General features: G+C 45.1%; 1 protein-coding gene across 3 annotated transcripts in view; it reads right to left on the bottom strand.

The window, feature by feature from the left end:
• Positions 1 to 20,322, bottom strand: part of BRIP1 (BRCA1 interacting protein C-terminal helicase 1) — a 309,402-nt gene that overhangs the window by 164,728 nt on the left and 124,352 nt on the right. For 2 of the 3 annotated variants that reach the window (XM_029612654.1, XM_029612655.1), the window contains exon 7: positions 1,261 to 1,548. The exons of the other annotated variant lie outside the window; for it this stretch is intronic. In XM_029612654.1, coding sequence (XP_029468514.1) covers positions 1,261 to 1,548 — 288 coding nt within the window. The remainder of the gene's footprint in view (positions 1 to 1,260; positions 1,549 to 20,322) is intronic. 3 annotated transcript variants of the gene reach the window in all.

Here is a 20,322-nt window from a genome sequence, read left to right as displayed (position 1 = left end):
ATCTATGTGCTGAAAGAATAGTTAACACAAATATTTCAGGCTCCCAGATATACAAATCGGTCAAGTACAAAATTATCGAGATCAGAGTATGTATGTGTTTCCTAGTGCAAAGAAAATCTGCTTTTTATTATATGAAACATTTTCTTTGCAATAATGAATCCCCCCAAACAAAAAAGTGACACTACTCAACCAGTCCATTATCAAAATACATTAAATTTACAAATTACAGCAACGTAGGAATTATCCAAAGATGTACTTGAGCTTCTTTCATACTCAGATCCTTTCTCCACATGTGACCAGATAGTCTTCAAAGTTCACACATATTATAGGTCTTTCAAGAGTTTTGACATTGATCCAATCTGCGGAGTCCTGTCTTCTCCAGGCTCAACATAGTTACTAGAAGATTGCACTGCACCGCTCGCTGGCTAACCTTTCAGTTCTTTAGATCTGAGAACTGATTTCCCTATCCTCCTCCAACCTTGCTATCAAGTATTCTGCAATACACCAAAAACAACCCCTCTTGTGTTCCCCACTTGTAGCTGTGCATGTAAAAGGATTCTGTTTGGAGATCATTAGATAAGCCACAATTTATTATTTGTTGCTGGAAGTTGGAATTTATTAAGCTGATATTTCAGTGCAAAATGCACTAGAGCCAACACAGGAGCTTCCAACTTGCTCTCTGCTAAGCAGCTAAGGTGTCACTTGATCCAGTTACTGAGGATACTAGCTAATCTAGCTCTCAGGAGGGACAAATGTTTACTAAAAAAAAATAATAAAAAAGGTTTGGCATTTGTTTTTATATGTAATGAAATATTATAGAGTTTTAATTTACATTTATGTATCACTGCTACAAAAATGCTGGGAGTGATTTACCACATCATGTATCAATCACCATACTTATAATTAATGGCCACATGAACTCTGCTTATCTTTTCTCTTCTCTTTTTATTTGTTTTGGCTCCTTTGGGCTTTCAGCTCAATAAGAGCCAGAGCTGAGATTTGCCATCTTGAGCCTTCAATCAAAACTACTTTGTGGGTTTTCCCTTGCTTTACATCTGTCCCAACCCCCAACATACTTAGTCTGGATACTGCAGTAATGGGGCCATGCACCGGGGGCCTCATCCAAAATCTGCAATTGTGGGCCCTGATTCCAATCATGACTCCCTCCCCCCCCCCCCCCAAGGACTGAACCGTGGGCCTCAGACACAGAATCAGCTCCTGGTTACCTGTCCTGATATTAAAGGACTAGAAGTTACTCACATCATTTGCTTCCATCATCTCTCTGCATTTCTCATTCTTATTACTGGATATTTTTGGATGGATGCAGGTGTGATCCCTGCTGGAGAGAACAGTCATGGGGACTCTGGAATACGCTGACCTCCGAAGCTCCTTCGTAATCTGAGATAACTGCTTGTGTGTTCGAGTCCCAAAAAATATCTTGGGAACAGGCACCTTCTCGGCGTTTTCCCTTTTTACGGCCTGGTCAGCATCCTTGCTGCTATTACTTTTCATGCTGCCACAGTAACAAAGGGGGCAAGTACCTGGAGACTGTCAGAATGAAGAGAAAGGAAAAAAAATGTAATAGCCTTCACCTCTGACCACTGCAAAATCCTATAGATTTAAGGATAAACTAGGTAAAACATTGCCTCCATACACATACATCTCCTCCCCCGATGGAAGCAATCTTACACCAAAAACAGCAAAGAATGTCCCTCAGCTAAACACTCCTGGATCAAGAACACACCGCCTTAGAATTTATGCCTTTGCCGTGGGTCAGGTAAACATGTCAGCGGAGACTAGAAAACATTTTACACAGAGCCACTCATACACAGTCACAAAACAGTTTCAATTAACACCAACACCCCCCCCCTTCCCCCCCCCCAAAACAAAAAAATTAATAAGGAGGAAAACTTCTGGAATGCATGTTCAGACAGAAAAGGCCTCTCCATGTGCACTGCAGAGGTTCTCAGCTCTCTTGACCAGTCTATCATGAGCAGAATACTGACTGTCTGTCCTTAGTACACAGCCTGGGCCTGCTTTATCGTAGTCTGGGAGAACACCCTTAATACATTCAGCCCCTTTAACATAGATTCCCCAACAGAGCAGCAACACTGCCAACAATGCTGCTGAACCCATAATCACACAGGAAGTGTTCTTATGTAATATATGTGCAACTGGTTCTCATGATCAAATATAAGGCAACCCCCAGAATCTACTTACCCCCTAAAAATATAGGGGTCAATATTCAGCCGCTGAGCAGCTAGTTAAGTTAGCCGGATAGATTTATCCGGCTAATAAACAGGATACTCAGCGGTGCGACCGTACCGCTAAATATACCCAGCTAAGTTAAAGTCTATCCAGCTAACTTTAGACCTGCCCAATGGCGAGTCTAGAGTTAGCCGGTTAACCGGTTAACCGGCTAACACTGCTCCTCCCCGGAATACCTTCCTTCCACCTCAGGAACGGCACTGACTTATCCAGCTAAATTCTAGCGGGATAAATCTTTTGAATATGCGGCTAAGCCATTCAGACGGATAACTTTCCCATTATACATCTAAATAGCTTTTTAATATCTACCCCATAAATTATGCTTTAAAACGGGGTTGGGCATACTTTTGGGCCAAAACTGGGGGCTCAGTTCAGGTAAGGGGCATCCCCCTTGGATATTTAGGCTGGCAAGGTGGGGGGAGGTCTGAAATAAGATGCACTTCAGCATCACTTCTGACCAGCAGATGTCACTTCTTGGGGCAACTGACTGCTCTGTCACAACAAACTAGGAACCATTTGGCCCCTGCAGCCCAGATAAAAACTTCCCGTGGGCTAAATGTGACCTATGGACCATAGTTTGCCTACCTCTGCCTTTAAATTATTCTCCATTAAAAGAAAAATCTACAAAGACATTTTCTTGAGACTGGAAAGGAAAAATGGATAAATCCTTAAAATTCAGCATTTAAACAAACAGGATTACCAACTAACCCTTGACTGCTTATGACAAAAAACCCCAAAGATTGGGAAAGGAATTGGCCAATTGCTTACATCTATTAAATTCCACTTCAAATGCTGAAGTCCTTCATCCATAATGCTATCACTATCAATCTGCCAATATAATTCCCTACACTATCCGTATGCTGCAACAGTGATTTTTCAATGCTATATAATAGAAACATCTTTCTAAATTGTGCTATTTACCTGGGCATATGCCTCATACTAAACTTGCCTCTGACAAACTCCTAAATTCAAAGAGAGAGAGTCTAGGAAGCTGGCTTTGTAGTCAAGTATAAAAAAGGTACAGGAAGTGGGGCATAAAAAGTTAAATAGTTCCTTTTCAAATAAGTGTCCATTTATTCAGAAAAAAAGCTAATTGAAATTTTAAGCGAGTAAGAGGAGAAATTATCAGGTAAGCCTAAATTTCCCCTACCTCTTCATCTAGCCAGACCACTCCAGACACATAGGATGTACCAAGCTAACTCTGCAATGGGTGCGACACTGCCAAACCCACTCTTAAAACTTTTGCTCCAAAAGGCAGTTTTGTCCTTGGCCTGAAGCCGATAATGATCTCAAAAACAATGCAAAGAGGACCATGACACCACCTTACAAATGTCCACCGACATGTTTGTAGAATGTGCTCTCAAGCCCTGAGGCACACAGCAATCACCTCTTTAATCCCACATGCTATCAAAGACTTTGAAGTTGCCTCACCATTTCTAGAACCCCCAGACAATACAAAGATGATCAGACTTTTGGAAACCACTGGAAACCTTTAAATACTTTAAAAGAGTTCTCTTCACATTCAAACAATGTAGCTGAGCATACTTCTCCCCAAATGACTCTCTATGAAAGGAAGAAATACCTCCTGATATAGGTGAAAAAGGAGCAACTATCTTTGGCAGAAAAGGTCGCACTATATGAATTTTCACCTTGTCCTCTAAGAAACTAAAAAATGGCTCCCTATATGGTAGGGCCTGCAACTCCGAAATATGCCTAGCTGAACAGATCATCACTAAAAGCACCATAGAGTGAGAAGTTTGATGGAAACCTTCCTCAACAACTCAAAAGCGAACCCACCAAAAAAGGTGAAAAACAGATTTAAATTCCAAGGAAGGAACTGATCTCTTTCCAGAGGTCTGATGTGCTTCATACCCTCTCAGGAATAGTATTCCTCTTCATTACTGCACATTACCTTCAGTTTCTCCCTTTCCTACGATACCAGGGGATATAACTTTGCCGGAGATCATTTGCCCTTAAAATAGTATGATCCTACTCCAGACAGACCAAATCTCTGATTGAGAGATGCAAGACCTACAAAGGCTTTCTTAAGCTCGCCATAATAGGATCCTCAGAAGAACTAGGATCTTCCTTTCTCCTTGCTCTTTTGTAATATTCAAAACCTGTAGGAAAGAGATAAGAGACAAAAGCTCTTCTTTGTCGAAAAAGCAAACCATCGCAGAACCATCCTCCTCTTTGGGAAGATGATCTGCTTCCTCCAAGTCAGTCACTGCTTTTCTCCCTCAGCACCTTCAGGTCCACTAAGGATCCTTCTGACCTGAAACATCTAGCCTCCTCCACTTCTTTATCCATTTCCTCTTCCCTTCTTACTCTCTTCTGACCCTTACCCCCAGTGTTAGAAGTCTTGGAGGATGGTACTACAGGAGAGACACCCACTGCAGAACTCTGCCTCATACAAAAAGTCTGGTGCAGATACCTTAAAAACTCAGAGGAAATCAAAGCCCAAGCAGAGTGACGTATTGATTCTGACAAAGGGAAGGCCAAGAGTAGACAAAGGCCCAGCACTAGATAGCATCACAGCTGAGTCACAGGAACCAAGGAGGAAGGTCCTAAATCCAGTTCTTCACTCTGTCCAATTATGAAATAGCCGCCATTCCCACCACAGTAGCAAACTCGCCGGTGGGAACAGGCTGAGCCATTAACCTTGCTGCTGCAGAAACCAACCGGCAGCCATCTCTCACTACTGTTCACGCTCATCTTCCCCACATGCTTGGTATCAGAGGCTTCCCCCAGCTGCCTGCTGTTGTAATCTGTATGCTGCACACAGCGTGGTTTGTTTACCACGCTCCAAAGACGCCATTCTCAGACTGCCTCAAAACTTCCAAGTAACCAAAAAATTAACACAAGTCCAGAACTGTAATCACTCACTCATAGAACACAGCTTGCAAGGAAGGGATCAAATTCCTCCTCTTACCTTTTTTTTTTTTTTAAACTTTTAAGGTAACAAGCAGACAGAAAAAACTTTTTTTTTTTTTTTTTTTTAACAAACACTTGCCAAAATAAGGAGCCTCAGAGGAAAAAAGAGGATGAGGGGGGTGGGGGCTCTAGAGAGACCAAAGATTCAAAGCACTGACAGCACAGGTTAAAAAATGGAAGCTTCCTGTTCTCAGGCTCTCCTCAACTGAGGGAGGGTGTACAGGATTTTCACCTCAGGAGCTGCCCCGATCAAGTTTAGATTTCTTCATCACCCGGCCTAACCAGGCCTCAGCTCACAGGACAGGATGCTCGTCGACTAACAGATCTGTGCTGACCTCAGCTGGTAAACTGAAGTCAGCATGGGAGTCTATAAAGGTGTGATGAAAGCAAATCTGTTAGTCTCAGTCTTCATCTACTGGCCGGTGAACATAACCATGTATCTGGAACTGGTCTGGCTTAAGAGGAATGGGGAAAATCTCCAGGTAGTTACAAGTCCCTAGTAGGGACTAGTTCTGACAGCTGAAGTCAGAAAGAATAGGGAAAAAGTACTGGAATGGATATATAGAAAAGTTTACTCACTTCTGAATGGACATAAGGGGGAAAAAAAAAAAGTCTCACACTGCTCTGTTAGCTCATATTTGTCTTAGGAGTCCCACGGTCAGTTAGATTACACACAGTGTATAGTTTAATTACCATTAAAAAGAATTTTAACATGTTATTCCATATGGAATTGTGCCAGTGGTACATTCAGTCACATACTACTTGACAGTTCGAAGACATTTTCCTTGTTATCAATTTATATTTTCTTAATTGTAGTCAGTAAGGTTATCCCCCATAAACAAATGCTAAGTCATGGCAAGCGTTACACCACAACTGTGGGGAACAAGCTGTCTCCTAGTCTCTGCTCTGTGGAAAAGCAAGTTCAAGTTACCCTCGTTCCCACTCAACCTTGTCCGCCATTAAATATTACAATACAGGATAGAATGGAGGGTAAACGTGACCCTGCTGGAGCTGTCAGTCACTGGGATAAAAAGGTTCACTGATGTGCCAAATAAACAGCCCCTCAAAGCAGATAAAGTTACAGTCCCCCCCTCTCTCTCAGATTACCAGCCAGGGCAGATTTCATTACAGTGTGCTGCCACATTAAATAGCCAGGTCCAAATATCCTGCCTTCTATACTGAATAATTACTTATTTGCTGAAAGGATAAAAAGAGGAGATATGAATGGGGCTCTTGTCAGTAGTTAGGCAGGAAACAGCTGACATAAAAAGGTGTACATTACATAAGCAGCAATACCTGACGCGCCATGCAGTCACATGGTGACCTGGAATGCAAATTATGGCATATTATTTCACTTTTCATTTTCTTACACTGGTGCTTTGTTAATGACAGAAGTCGACACAAAAGAAAGAGTTGAAAAATACTGAAGTATTTCACTCAAATCAGTAGATAACATTTAAGATGCTCTATCATTCCCATTCTGTATTATAAGCCCATTTTACTACCAAGTATATAAAGTTTATCCCTTAGCACATAAACAGTGTCGCACAATTCTCGCACAAACACAGGGTCTTGCGTCTGAATGCCAGAGAGTCCCTGCGACCTTTAAAAAGATATCCAAGTTTAATGATCATATTTTGTGTTTAAATATGTTTATTAATTTAAAACAAAAGTACATGGAACAAGAAAATATAGACAACCGTAATACAATAAAAAAAAAAAGGGGAACAAGGGTTGACTCTTCCCACTGTCCCCGGAAGTACCCATGGTACTACAGCAACAGTCCCCACATTCAGCTGACCCTCCCCACCCACCCAACATCTCAGCCATGCCGCTCAAACTATACCACAAAACAACTTGGCGCTTAGCAATCATTCATGATAAGGTTCCTAGCCCAATGGGGCAGATACTGTAAGTATATATTCCAAATAAGCAAAAAGGCCTTTCGTTTCTCAGTCAAATCAATTTTTTCAACATATTTCTCATTACTACACGAGATGGATTTGATTTCTCCAGTATGTCAAATTCAGGGGATCTTTCCCCACCCAATACTGCAGGGTGGATTTTTTTTTGCAAGCAGCAATACCTTCCGGAACCAAAGTCGAGTAAATCTCTGCCCCAGGGATATCCCCCGCATATTATCGAACAACAATACCCTCATATCTAGTGGCAACTGTATGCCCGTATTCTGACAAATATGTTTAATTACAGATTTCCAAAAAGAAACAATTACTGGACACCTCAAAAACTGATGCCCCAAAGTGCCAGGCATTAGGTTACATTTTTCACAAACTGCGGATGGAGCAATGTTCATATGGAAGGCCCATGTTTGAGAATAATAGTATCTCATAAGAAACTTATACCAAGCCTCCCTTAAAGCAACATTGCGAAAAGCGGAATATAAATTAAATAAATACAATTAAAATAAATATAGATTTTTAGGTGTTTAAAGCCAAGAGCATATTGGAGATCAGTAAGATCTAAGACCATCTCATTCTTCCAATTAGGCAAAATGGGCCCAAAATCAATCGGAGGCTTTAAGTCTAAAAGACATTGATAAAAATAAGAAATGGAATGGCAAGACAGGTCCTCTATATCAAATGTATCTGATAGCAATGCTCTATTTTCCGCAACCCAATCGTGCACCTTAAGGGATCTAATATAGCTGAGAACTTGCAAATGAGCAAAATAATGGTTATTATCTAGCCCAAATTCGTCAACCCTGGCCTGAAACGTTTTGATACCCCCCCTTCCTCGTCTAAGAACTGTGCAATCGCACTTAGTCCTTTATTGGCCCAAGCCTTGACGGTCACATTATAGACACCCAGTAGAAACTTCGCATTGCTAAGCCAAGGTAGAAATTGGGAAATATTACTCTCAAGCTTTAAAGAGGTACAGAGATAGCACCAAGATAAAATCAAAGGAGTGACCAAAAGTCCATCAAAGAGGCATGTAAGAGGTAACCCAAGATCCGGCATGAAAAAAGCTACTGCTTGAACTCAAGGGGAGTATAGAAATTAGTCCCCAGTAACCAGTCTGCCACATGGCATAAGTTGCATGCCACATTGTATAATTTTTAAATCCTCTAAACTGAGTCCCCCGCTGTTCCCACTTAGGCATCAGTTTGACCCAGGCTACCCGGGCTTCTTATTTTTCCAGAGATAATGCCGTACCAAAATTTCCAAATAAGACACCTGTTTCGACAGATAACAAGGAATAGTTTGGAACAAGTACAGCCATTTTGGAAAGAGAATCATTTGGAATAAATTAATCCAACCCAACAAGGAAAGAGGGAAATCCCTCCAGGTCTACAGCAAAGAACTAGTGAAATGGAGCATCTTCTGAAAATTGACCCTATAGAGGTTTGCCAAATCAGTCATTAAAGTGATTCTCAGGTATGTAAAAGGAGTCATTGACCCACCTCATTGGAAAGTGCCCTCTCCAGTCTTGTCTGATATTCTGATCTGTTGGGAGGGCCTCACATTTGTCCAGATTCAATTTAAACCCCCCTAGCTTCCCATAGACCTCCACCTCACTGAAAAAGGCTGTCAGATGCTTGTGGGTAGCAAAATGGAGAAGAATATAGTCTGCAAATACAGTCAACTTAAACCATACTCTCGAGCAGTCCCCAATAGGATTACCAACAATGGCTCTACTGTTCCGAACCCTGCACAAAAAAAGGTTCCATAGAAAGAATGAACAGCAGCGATAACTGGCACCCCTGCCTTCTCCCCCTGCCCAAGCAGAATTCTTCTGAATTATAGCCATTAACTGACACGTAGGCCCAGGGTTCATGGTATAAAGTACGTAACACCTGCAGGAAATACCCCGAGTTCCCAAAAAACTCCAAAGCTCTAAACAAAATTCCAGTCTAACCTGTCAAATGCCTTCTCAGCATCTAGTATCAGAAGTAAGGAGGGAAGACACTTACATTTACTGCTAATTAAAGAAGCGATAATCTTACAAATGTTCACAGTAGTGAAATGGCCAGGTACAATGCCAACCTGCTCATACCTGATAAGCCCTGGGAGAAATTTCACTAGCCTCTTAGTCATAATTTCTGCTAAGAGTTTAATGTCAAAATTAATAAGAGATGGGACAATAAGAAGTGGGAGAAAGCAAGTCACACCCTGCCTTCGGTAATATCGCTATCATGGCGCTATTTGCTACACAAGTAAACCTCTATAGCTTAATTAAATGTGACAGCATATTTCCCAGAAGTACAACCAGTTTTGCCACCAACACTTTGTAAAATTCAGTCAGAAACCCATCCGGTCCCGGTGCCTTTTATAGCTTAGCCTCCTTAATCTCCTGGGCAATCTCTTACAGTTGAAAGGGTTGATTCAGCTGCTGCAACTGTCCTTCCGTTAAACAAGGCAGGCCTGCAGACTGAAGATAGTCCAGGACCTCTTAACTCAAGAGCCTGAGGACGCTGTATAAAGTTCCTGATAGAACTTCTTAAAAACATTACTGTCTTTTTCAGAATGTACTAGCCGCCTGGTCTTATCTCACAACATGGATATATATTTTGTACCCACTCACTTCAATGTCATATTGGCCAGTGTCTACCAATTTTGTTTCCATGCCAAAAGAATTTCCCTTTATAGTACATCAGGCCTTTTTTTGTCCTTTGGTGAAGGAACATATTTAAAGCAACCTGTATTTCAAAGAACTATCGCCTTGTAACTGCACTCGGGTTGTGATCATACTTTTGCTTGGCGGTATAGAGGCACTTTTCCATGGAGAGAATTTCCATTGTCAAAGCTTTCCTCCTAGCAGCTACATAAGAGATAATATCCCCCCCGTAGCACTACTTTGGCCATTTCCCAGAATACTACAGGGGAAGCCAAATGGTCCCAATTAAACAATGCATAATCTTCCCATTTCTTTAACAAGTAAGTTCTAAAATGAGGATCATTGTATAAGAATTTGGGAAAGCACCAATTAAGTCTCATCTCCTTGGGCCGAAACCCTTCCAAGTCAAGCCAGACTGGCGCATGATCAGAGATTATCAAAGGTCCAATATGTACTACAGCAACCCAAGAGGAACGTTCCCCCATCCACTAAGAAATAGTCTATCCTAGATTGCGTGCCATGTGCTCTAGAGATATGGGTAATTCCCTATCTAACGGGTGTAACGTCTGCCAGGCATCTACCAGGTGTATCTGCCTGGCACAAATACGAGATTCCCTTATTCAAACCCTGTGATGCGCCTGCCCCAAGATGTGACCTATCTAAACCATTAACTAGTATACAATTGAAATCCCCACCAACAACTAGTGGAATACCAGAAAATGGTAGCAAAAGGCACATTCGATGCACAAAAGAAAGCATGATGATAATTTTTGGGTGCATATATATATTGCCTATTACAATTGGCTTTCCAAACAAGACCCCTTCCACAATTACATAACGACCCTCACTATCAGAAATAACCTTAGTTTCCTGCAAAGGGACAGATTTACCAATAAAGACTGCTTGGGCGTAATATACATTACCTACCCATTGCCTACATACAGGCCGATACAGTAAGGAGCTGTAGGAAGAGCTGCGCTAGTGCCGAGCGCACCCGCGGTTGCCGCATGCACAGTCCAGCTCACCTACCGCTCGATACTGTATGTAAATAGCTTGCAAATGCAAGCTGCGTCTAAGAAGCGTCCATGAAGCGTTAGGCCCGCGCAACCCATTTTACTGTATAGAGCGCTATACAGTATCCTGGGTGCGCTGGCCTAACGCTTCACGGACACGCTGGTATCTGTCATTTCAAATGTCATTTCAAATGACATTTGAAATGACAGGTACCAGGAAGTGGATGGTTCTCCGACGCTCGGGATTGCCAGTCCTCTCTCCCCTCCTCCCGAAGCAAGCAACGAAAGTGGAAAAAAGCGAAAAAGCGGAAAAAAAAAAAGGAGCAAGAGAGAGAGGGGAGAGAGGACGTGCCGTGACACCAAACGTCGTGACGTCACGCCTTGAGCGGCCCAATTGCACGCACAGGGACCGCTTTCGCCCGTGCAGGCGTCCATTTTCGCGGGGCAGCTGGAGGCAGGGGAGCCGCGGTCGTCTTCGCCGATGTCCGTCTCTGGAGGGGGGCTGCAAAAAAAGTAAGTCGCTTCATTGCTTTACACTGCCAGTCCTCTCTCCCCTCCTCCCGATGCAAGGCTGCTTTTCGCGCCTTGCTTCGGGAGGAGGGGAGAGAGGACTGGCAATCCTGAGCGTAGGATTGCCCGTCCTCTCTCCCCTCTCTCTCGCAACTTTTTTTTTTCGCTTTTTTTTTTTTTCGTTTTTGATTTTTTCCGCTTTCGTTGCTTCGGGAGGAGGGGAGAGGACTGGGGCTGCCCCGGAGACCAGCACCCATGGACGCGGCCAGGGCAGGTGAGCGGGGGCTGGGGGAAAGTTTGCCGCCTACCCTTACCTCTGCCTCTAACGCGGGGGTAAGGGTAGGCGGTAAGTTAGCAGGTTAAACGCGCCGCAAAACGGCAGGGTAAAAAAAGCGATAGTCGGGGCGCGCGTTACTGTATGGGAGGGAATAGCTAATTCGATCGTTTACATGTAATACACATGCCGCGGGCAGAAGGGGTTACCAGGTGATTTAAGGATGCGGTAAGAGTAGGTTAAAGGTGATAGTGTATCGCGGGTTGGACTAACGCGGCCAAAAAGTGGGTAGAAAGCGGGTTATGAGCAGGGTAACTGCGGCCGCACTTTACTGTTTTGACCTTATAGTTTGCTATGTTCAGTGGCATCTAGGTGTGCCTCCCATCTTTGTAATGCTTGTAATACCTTAAAACTTTTAACCACTGATCCTAAACCACACACGTTCCATGTAACACATCTGGTAGTGGTAGTCATTTACCCTTCATCATAGAAGGTACAGAGAAGAATGAAAAAAGATCCCTATCAAAACTTCACACCAGTCTAGGGCTCCCCTGACCAGTTCGTGCATTCGCATACTGTAGTAACAGGACAGCAACATAACATGATAAACTAGTCCCCATTGTCTGCCATATAGAGTTCCTTCCCCCCCTAAACCACCCTACCCCTCCCTTCTTCCCCCAAACCCAAAAGAAACATCCAAAACGCCCAATACCTTTTGCTCAACCATGAGCTATGGAGGATACCTGTCTGTTATGTGCTAGGGCCCCACTCCCCCAACAAGAAAAGGATTAAGTTAAACTCAGCAGAAATAATATCAAACTCCCATCGGCCTCCCCATCACCCAAGTCCAGGAGAGGTCACGAAGCAGTCCCACAAACGATTTTCATCTGCCTGGTCACCAATTCAGCAGAAGGCTGAAGAAAAATAATTCACCATAATCATGACCTAAGAAGACCAGGAAAACCAAAGTGTTTCTCTCTGTAGTTCGTTTTAAGTACCGCCCGCCTTTGGTTCTTCTGTTCTTTTCAGCTTGGTGTCAAAGAAAGCTTAAGCCTCCGCGGCCATATCAAAAGAAGTGAGCCGTGTTTTCAAAAATGCACTCTCGCTGGATACTGCAACGTAAATTTTATCTGATGGTGCACAAGTAGTGAACAAATGGGAACAAAAGTCCGACGTTAGGCGAAGTCCGTCGGGGAATAGTCTGGAAAGATTAAAATGTTTTTCCCCTCATAGTCCAGGGCCTGCCGCATCTCCTCTTTATGCCGAAATTTTAAAATCTTTGCGAGCACCGGCTTAGGCCTTCCAGGTTCAGTAGGCCGTATCTCCACACTGTGTGTGCGTTCAGTTTGAATGTCTGCTAGTATGGCCAGAGAATCCAGCACTTGCGGTAACCACCATTCCAAAATGCTCCGCAAGTCTCACTCCGGGCATAGAGGGTCCTGGCATGTTTGTCCTTGGTGAAGAAGCATCTCATGGTTCGATGGGGCTCTGTCCCCGGAGGGAGTTCCCCTTCCTCCAGGGGTTCTGACTCCTCATCTGAGATGTCTGTGACCCCGAAGGTGAGGCTTCTGGGCAGTGGGATCACTTCCTGGGCATAGAGGGTCCTGGCATGTTGAGGTCCTCTGGTGGTGCCTGTGACCACAATGTAGGAGGCCCTGGTTGCATGTGGACGAAGGTATGCAGACCTTTGAAGAATTCCACCCAGGAGATAGAAGCTGGGTTTAGACTAGGGGGCGTCGTGTCCCTAGGGAGCCCCGTTTGAGGGGGGTCCTGCAGTGTGATGCTAGGTCTGGTGTACTGCTCGAGGGACTGGGGTCCGATACCGGCTGGTGAGGGCCATGAGTTGGGTCCCCTAAAGCCTCTTCGCACCGTATACACAGGGCCATGGCCTCCTCATGCTGTGCAGCTCTAATGTGGCATGCTGGGCAAAGGCCCTGAGCTTTGAGCTTCTTTTCAGGTGGAGCCATGGTTTGTGCGAGTACAATACAGTTGTGTGCGCGGGTGTGTGTCGAAGATGCGCTCGTAGGTTTGGTGTGCACTGGTCGAAGTTATGCGCCCAGCACAGTGAGTGCATGGCTCTGCGCTTTGCTTGTGCGTCCAGCACTTGTATGCGCGATGTTGTGCGTACGGCTCGCCTCTGTGCGCACGGATCGAGATGGTGGACAGGGCAGCAAACAGGGCCAAAATGGTGACGGCAACAACACGGACAATATGGCAACCACCTCGGAGGGTCTCCACGTGGAAGGACCCTTGGATCTGACTGGGGTCTAGCCCTGCTAGGGCCGATCAACCTGGTGGCACTGGTCCCGGCTGGCGACCTGTGCGTCTCCTCGAGCTTCGGAGACCGGAGACTTTTAAATAGATTTCTACCTTACCTTGTCCTGGCGCTTCCCGGTTTCGTTCCGGGCGGTCTCCGGCTGCGGGGGGGAGAGGGAAAATACCTTCACCCCCACGCTCAAGGTTGCACTCGCTGCCTCTCAGCCTCACCCGATGTCGAGGGCTAGGTCCCCGCGAGGGTCGGCAGCTGGACTGAGGCTCACCTCCGAGGGATTGCGGAAATCATCTCAGGAATCTCGACTGGGGGAGGGACCCAACGGGTGTCACCGGAGAACGGGGCTCGTCTGTAGAGGTAAGATTTCTTCTCAATTTGGGTTTCTTACGCTGTGCTAGCATGCCTAGAGTCCCTAACTGCTATGGAGACGGAAAATACTGAAGAGCTGCACTTCCTGCAGGGGTATATGTACTAGGGCTGACGTCAGACTGAAATCTGATCCATCTCCAACTGCTATCAGGAGTACACTATACCCATTGGACCTGAGACCATCTGCTACACGCTAGGAAAAGGAGGGTAAAATGGTTCAATGTTATTAAGCCATTTAACTTTAGGCTAGTACATCAAACCTGATCAAGATTAACTTGTTACATGTGCCGCCTGCGGCAGCCCCACACCACAGCCCTCTCACCGTTTCAGATGGACTCCAGCTCCTGGCTCCTCTTCACTGGCGGTGGTGGGCCACCAGCTCCGACCTCTGGTTCCCTCCAGTGCCTCTGGTTCTGCCACGCTACCCAGTGTTGCCAGCCAAGATGTCCCGGCTCATCGAGCCTCTCAGCGTGGCCCGCGGAGAAATGCCGCCATCAGCGCCATGCCCCTTCTTAGGTGCACATGCATCACTAGTTCTTTTAAAGGGCCCACGGCAGGAACCTGGCCGCGGACCTGGATGCTGACATCAGACTCTTAAGCGTATAAAAGCTCAGGCCTCGCTCCATAGCGTTGCCTTTGCAACAGGTCTCCTTGTTTTCCAAGTACTTGTTGCTGATCCTAGAATTGTGTCTTCGTGGTGTTCCTGTTTCCTGTGGTTCTCCGTTCCTGTTCGTCTATGTGTTGGACTGACTTGGATTTGACCATTGCTACACCTGACTACTCTTCAGCTTCTCTCCAGCCCCGAACCTCTGCTACACCTAACTACTCTTCAGCTTCTCTCCAGCCCCGGACCTTTGCTACACCTGACCACGTCTGCCTTCTCAGTGCCCTGACTATTGCTTTGAACGACTACGCTACAGACTTTCCTGTGTCCAGAGTTCTACGTTGCTTGCCACAACTTCCACTTGCCGCTGGCTCTGATCCTCGCCTGTCAGTGATGCCTCTTCCTTGCCTATTCTCTGGACGTGGACTTACAAGGCTTAGGCCTTCCTTTGCTTGAGCGCCTCCAGTTACTTATTGTTCCTTTGGCGCCTGAGTTCCAGTACCAAATCCTGTCCAGGATAGGACGTTGTCATCTACCGGCTGCTGTCTCTGGGCTGAATCACCTTCCATCCCTAGCTAACCCAGAGGCCCACCTAAGTCCTGCCGGCCCCGGCACCCAAAGGCTCAACCCGAGGGGAAAGAGGGCTGGTACAGGTGAAGCTCCAGCGGCATCTAGCTTCAGCCCCCTCCACCTGCTGTCGGTGGGGACTCAAAGGTCCTTGCCTATGGGTTGCGTCAACCCCACCTCAGACGCAACATAACTGAGACTAAAGCACGTTTACTTCCTGCAAACAGAGTTCTCCCACAGACAGCAGGAAGAAATAGCCATAACACGTGGGCGACATCATCCGATGGCACTGAACAGACCCTTCTCTCCTAGCTCATATAGGGGCAGATTTTCAAAGGGGTACGCGCGTACCCCTCGAAAACCTGCCCCAAGCTCCCCCTGCGCGCGCCGAGCCTGACACTATGCACTCTCAAACTCGCTCTTCCTCACCCTAATCTCATGTTTCCCTTTTGAGATCCACAGACTCCCTCTGTCCTTTGCAAGCCCTTGGTACCACATCCTCTTCCTCTCTCCCTTTAATTCAACCTAGCCCAAGTACTTGAATCGACCGCTTGTATAAATGTTTGCTATGTGATTTCAATCTGTTTAAATTATTATTTAAGTTTTGTGTAAATTATTATTTAAGTTTTAAATTGTTACTTAAGTTGCACACTGTTACTTAAAGTTTGCTTAGATATATCTTGTTCTTTGTAAAGCCCACCGGCAAGTTCTTACTGTTCATTGTAAACCGGTTTGATTTGTATCCAATGCAAGAAAAATCGGTATATAAAAACTAAAAATTAAAAAAAAAAAAAAAAAATGTTGAATAGGCTCGGCGGCGCGCACAAGCCCCGGACACGCGTAAGTCCCGGGGCTTTCCTGGAGGGGGGGGGGGTTCGTGGCGGCACGTCATCTGGGGGCGGGGCCTCGGGTGTGGTTCCAGTCCGGGGGCGTTTAGGGGGCATGGCCGAGGCCTCTGAAATTGCTCCCGAGCCGGGGAATCACACACCAGCAGCCGGCTCGAGGCAGGCGTAACTTTGCCAACAAAGGTAGGGGGGGTTTAGATAGGGCTAGGGGTGTGGGTTAGGTCGGGTAAGGGAGGGGAAGGTGCGGGGGGGAGGGGGGGTGGAGGGAACGGAGGCAGGCTGCGCGCTCGGCGCATGCAGGCTGCCAATTTTGCACAGCCTTGCGCGCGCCAACCCCGGATTTTAAAGGATACGCGCGTATCTATTAAAATCCAGCACACTCTTGTTTGCGCCTGGTGCGCGAACAAAAGTACGCACGGGAGTACTTTATTAAAATCTACCCCATAGCTTCTAGCTCATACAGCATGCATAGAAGTTCCCACATCCTCCCCTGCCATTGAAGCAGAGTGTAAGACCGATACTTCAGCATATCCAGCATAGCTCTCTGCTTCAACGGCAGGGGAGGAAGACAAGATACTTCATGCATATCCAGCATAGCTCTCTGCTTCAACGGCAGGGGGAATGAAGATTAGTGGAGCTATATACAGAGAACAACCAACAAGGACTGAATTACATAGTCTGGGTAAACAAATAAGCATGAGTGTAGCTTGCTTATTGCGGCAGTTACTACTCCATACTAATTAAGCTAGATATTTCACTTAGATGCAGTTTCAATACTGCTCTCTACATTAATGATGTGGGTGGAAGGGAAATAGAACCAAAAGATTACTAAGAGCCAAGAGAAACAGGTAAGTATGAGAAGAAAAAAAGTGTGAAGCTTGCTGGGCAGACTGGATGGGCCATTTGGTCTTCTTCTGCCGTCATTTCATTTCTTGTGAGCCTCTTGTTTGATTGTAGAGCTTAGCTTCAGCTAGGAGGTGGGCAAGTATTAAGCATGGATAATTCATCCTGCTATGGTGAACCCTATTTACAGTAAGCAAATTGGCTTTCTCCATCAACAAGCAGTGCTGAATTAACCACAATACGTGGAGAATCCTAAACTGAGTGTTGTAGCAGCACAAGCAACCTGGAACCCCCATTGAGAGTGGACTACTGGGTGAACAGGCTGTGCAGAATTGCTTGAATAAACATCAGTAGAAGCTGAGTTTTCAGGTTTTCATTGCAGCAAGAAGTGTTATTGCTATCCACTAGAAATCGGCAGCAACTCCACCCTTCTCAAGGGTGCTAGACATTATGCATAGTGTCTCTTTCTTTTTCACTCTATTTGGGTGCCCTTCATAAATAACTATTCCTAAAGGTGTTTATGGCCTATAACGCTTTGATTTCTTTTTTTGAAATAACTGTAATTTTCTCTTTTTTGGATCACAAATATAGTAGTTTGTTTTACTGAGATCACTAGCACATTTAATGGGTCACAGTTTTTGATTACCTTATCGCTGTAACAAGGTCAATAGCTCTATTTTTAATATAAGAACCTGGAGGAGCTGATGGTTAGGGGGGGGAAGTGGGAAGGGTTTATGCATTGTTCGTTTTAGTCGTGCATAAATGTTTTATATTTTTTATAATATTGTTTACTTCTTAAAGCTCCAAAAAAATACAAATTAAAAAAAAAAAGAAATGCTTGCCCAAAGTTACTGTCACTTCTTGATAAGATTGTTCAGATGGCAATGGGATATAAAGGGGTGAATTGATGACCAAGTTCCATGGCTCTTAGGTGAGCCACTGAGATAGCTATGGCTCTTACTTGAATAGCCTCAGTGTCTGTGATCTGGAAGCCAGCCAGAGCATACAATGTTCGATACAGTTTACTAGCCAGTTCGACAACATGCAGTTGGCACAGGAAAATTACTTTCTTACCTGATAATTTTCGTTCCTGTAGTAACATGGATCATTTCAGACTCCTGGGTTTTGCCCCCCCCCTAGGATGGTGCCATATATAGTCTGGCAGTATTACTTAATGTCAAAGCAGAATGGATTTCAAAAAACCCTAACTATATACAGTAACCTAACCACTGTAAACTGGCTCAGGAAACCCCCAAATGGGATCAGTACCCAAGGTACACGGAAGAGCAAGTTTGCTTACCGTAAATGGTGTTTTCCGTAGATAGATGAATTAGACATGCTGTCTGGGTACATCCTCTGTGCCACTAGGTGGCAGAGCTCTCAAAGTCTAGCAAAAGTCTTTTAGCCAGGTACTCCCTCCGTCCTGTATAGTAACAGGATCACCTCAGGCTCCTCAGTCAGTATCAAAGCAAGGTAGGTAAGCTAGAACTGTCCGGGGAGGCGGGTGGGTGGGAAAACACCGTTTACGGTAAGCAAACTTGCTCTTTTCTCGTAGATAAGCAGCTGAATTAGCCATGCTGTCTAGGAGATCCCAGCTGACGTATTGAGCTGATAATTTGTGTAATTTGGTATATTTGCTCAATACGAGAGATTGAGGCGGACAGTTCCTATGAAGGTTGTGTATGTGCGGAACATGTGCTCTTCCGTAGGACAGTCCATCCCATTAATGCATCTTCCCCAGTTTGTTGATTGAAACAGCAATGGGATGTGAAAGTGTGCAGCGATGTCCCTGCTGCCGCTGTACTGAGGCCCCCAAGGGGAAACTCATGGAGATGGCCATCGGGTTGCAATGGCATCCTCTTGGTGTGCCTTTGGATTCATAGGTAGCGTTTGCGATTGTTGATAGCAAATTTGTATACAGTTCGATAGGCACGAGGATAGAGTGTGTTTTGTCACTGGACGCCCTTTAGCGTTTGGGTTGAACGATAGAAGAGCTGTGAAGGTCTGTCAGGTGAATGAGTGCACTGTTTGTAGTAGTGCAGCATGAAAAAACTGAAATTCACCCTTTCATGGCTGTACTGTCTATGAAAGATATCAAGTGAGAATTGACTATTGGTTGAAAGGGTGGAAGTATTATGTGCATAATGATAATGTTTATGTCCCACGGCGCCGGTGGATTTGTGAGGTGGATGTGGGCGTAATAAGCCCTTCATGAAATGGATATTATAGTATGACATGACATAAGTTCTCCATTGATATGAATGTGGCAGAGAAGCCGTTCAGAAGGGCAAGTTAATGGGTCCATATCCGTTGTTGAATATGAAGAAGTGTAGGTGACCATTGCCTGTTGTAAGTGAGTCTGGTTGAGTGGTGTCTCGAGGAACGAAACATGTGTTAAGAACAGGAGAATGTTTAGGTGTTGGTATATGACCTGTTCAATCCCCATGCCAAGAGGCGTAGGAAGAAGTGAAGAGGATATAGAAGAGATTCCTTGTCCTAGTCGAGTATGTGAGGACTGCTGCCCAGTGGAAAAGGGTTGCAGATTGATAGGTGTAGGAAGTAGCTGTCCAATAGTTACGTGGCTACACTGGCGCTATCAAGAGCAGATTTGCTTGGTCTTTGATGCGTATCTGGAGCATTCGAGGGATGAGTGGTAGCAGAGGGAAACCCTACCGTAGGTTGTGAGACCAATTGATGAAAAAGCGTCTGGAGCGATTTCCCGTGGATTTGGGTAAATCGAGTAGAAGGTGTCCAGTCTTCCTTTTTTTTTTTTTTTTTTTTTACAAGAGGGTAATGGAAGGATGTCTCTCCATTGAGAGTATGTGCTGAGACGCCTTCTGATGTATTTCTCAGTCGTGGGGATGAAATATTCTGTTGAGCTTGTCTGCTCTGGAGTGTGAATCTCGTCAGCTAAGGTTTCTGCAGAGAAACTGATCGTTGATGAGTCTACTACAATATATGGGCGGTCTGCTTGTAGAGGTTTCAAATCCTGAGCCTTCTTCCTTGTGATGTAGAACATCGCAATCTGGTTGTCTGTATGAATGATTATTATCGTTCCTCGTAGGAAGGATTGGAGGGTGTCTTTTGTGAGTTGCAGTAGGTATGTGTTGCACACAGTTGTATGTGGCCCATAGAACCTGTGTCGATAATTAGTGCAGTCGAGTTCTCCCGTCTCTGGGAAACATGTTCTTGGTAATATGTTCTGATGTCGTAAGGGCAATTTCGTTTGTAAGTTGTCGGGAGTAGAC

The sequence above is a fragment of the Rhinatrema bivittatum genome, chromosome 8, assembly GCF_901001135.1.
Source record: "Rhinatrema bivittatum chromosome 8, aRhiBiv1.1, whole genome shotgun sequence".
NCBI classification, from domain to species: domain Eukaryota; kingdom Metazoa; phylum Chordata; class Amphibia; order Gymnophiona; family Rhinatrematidae; genus Rhinatrema; species Rhinatrema bivittatum.
This window is presented reverse-complemented; position numbering and strand designations above follow the sequence as displayed.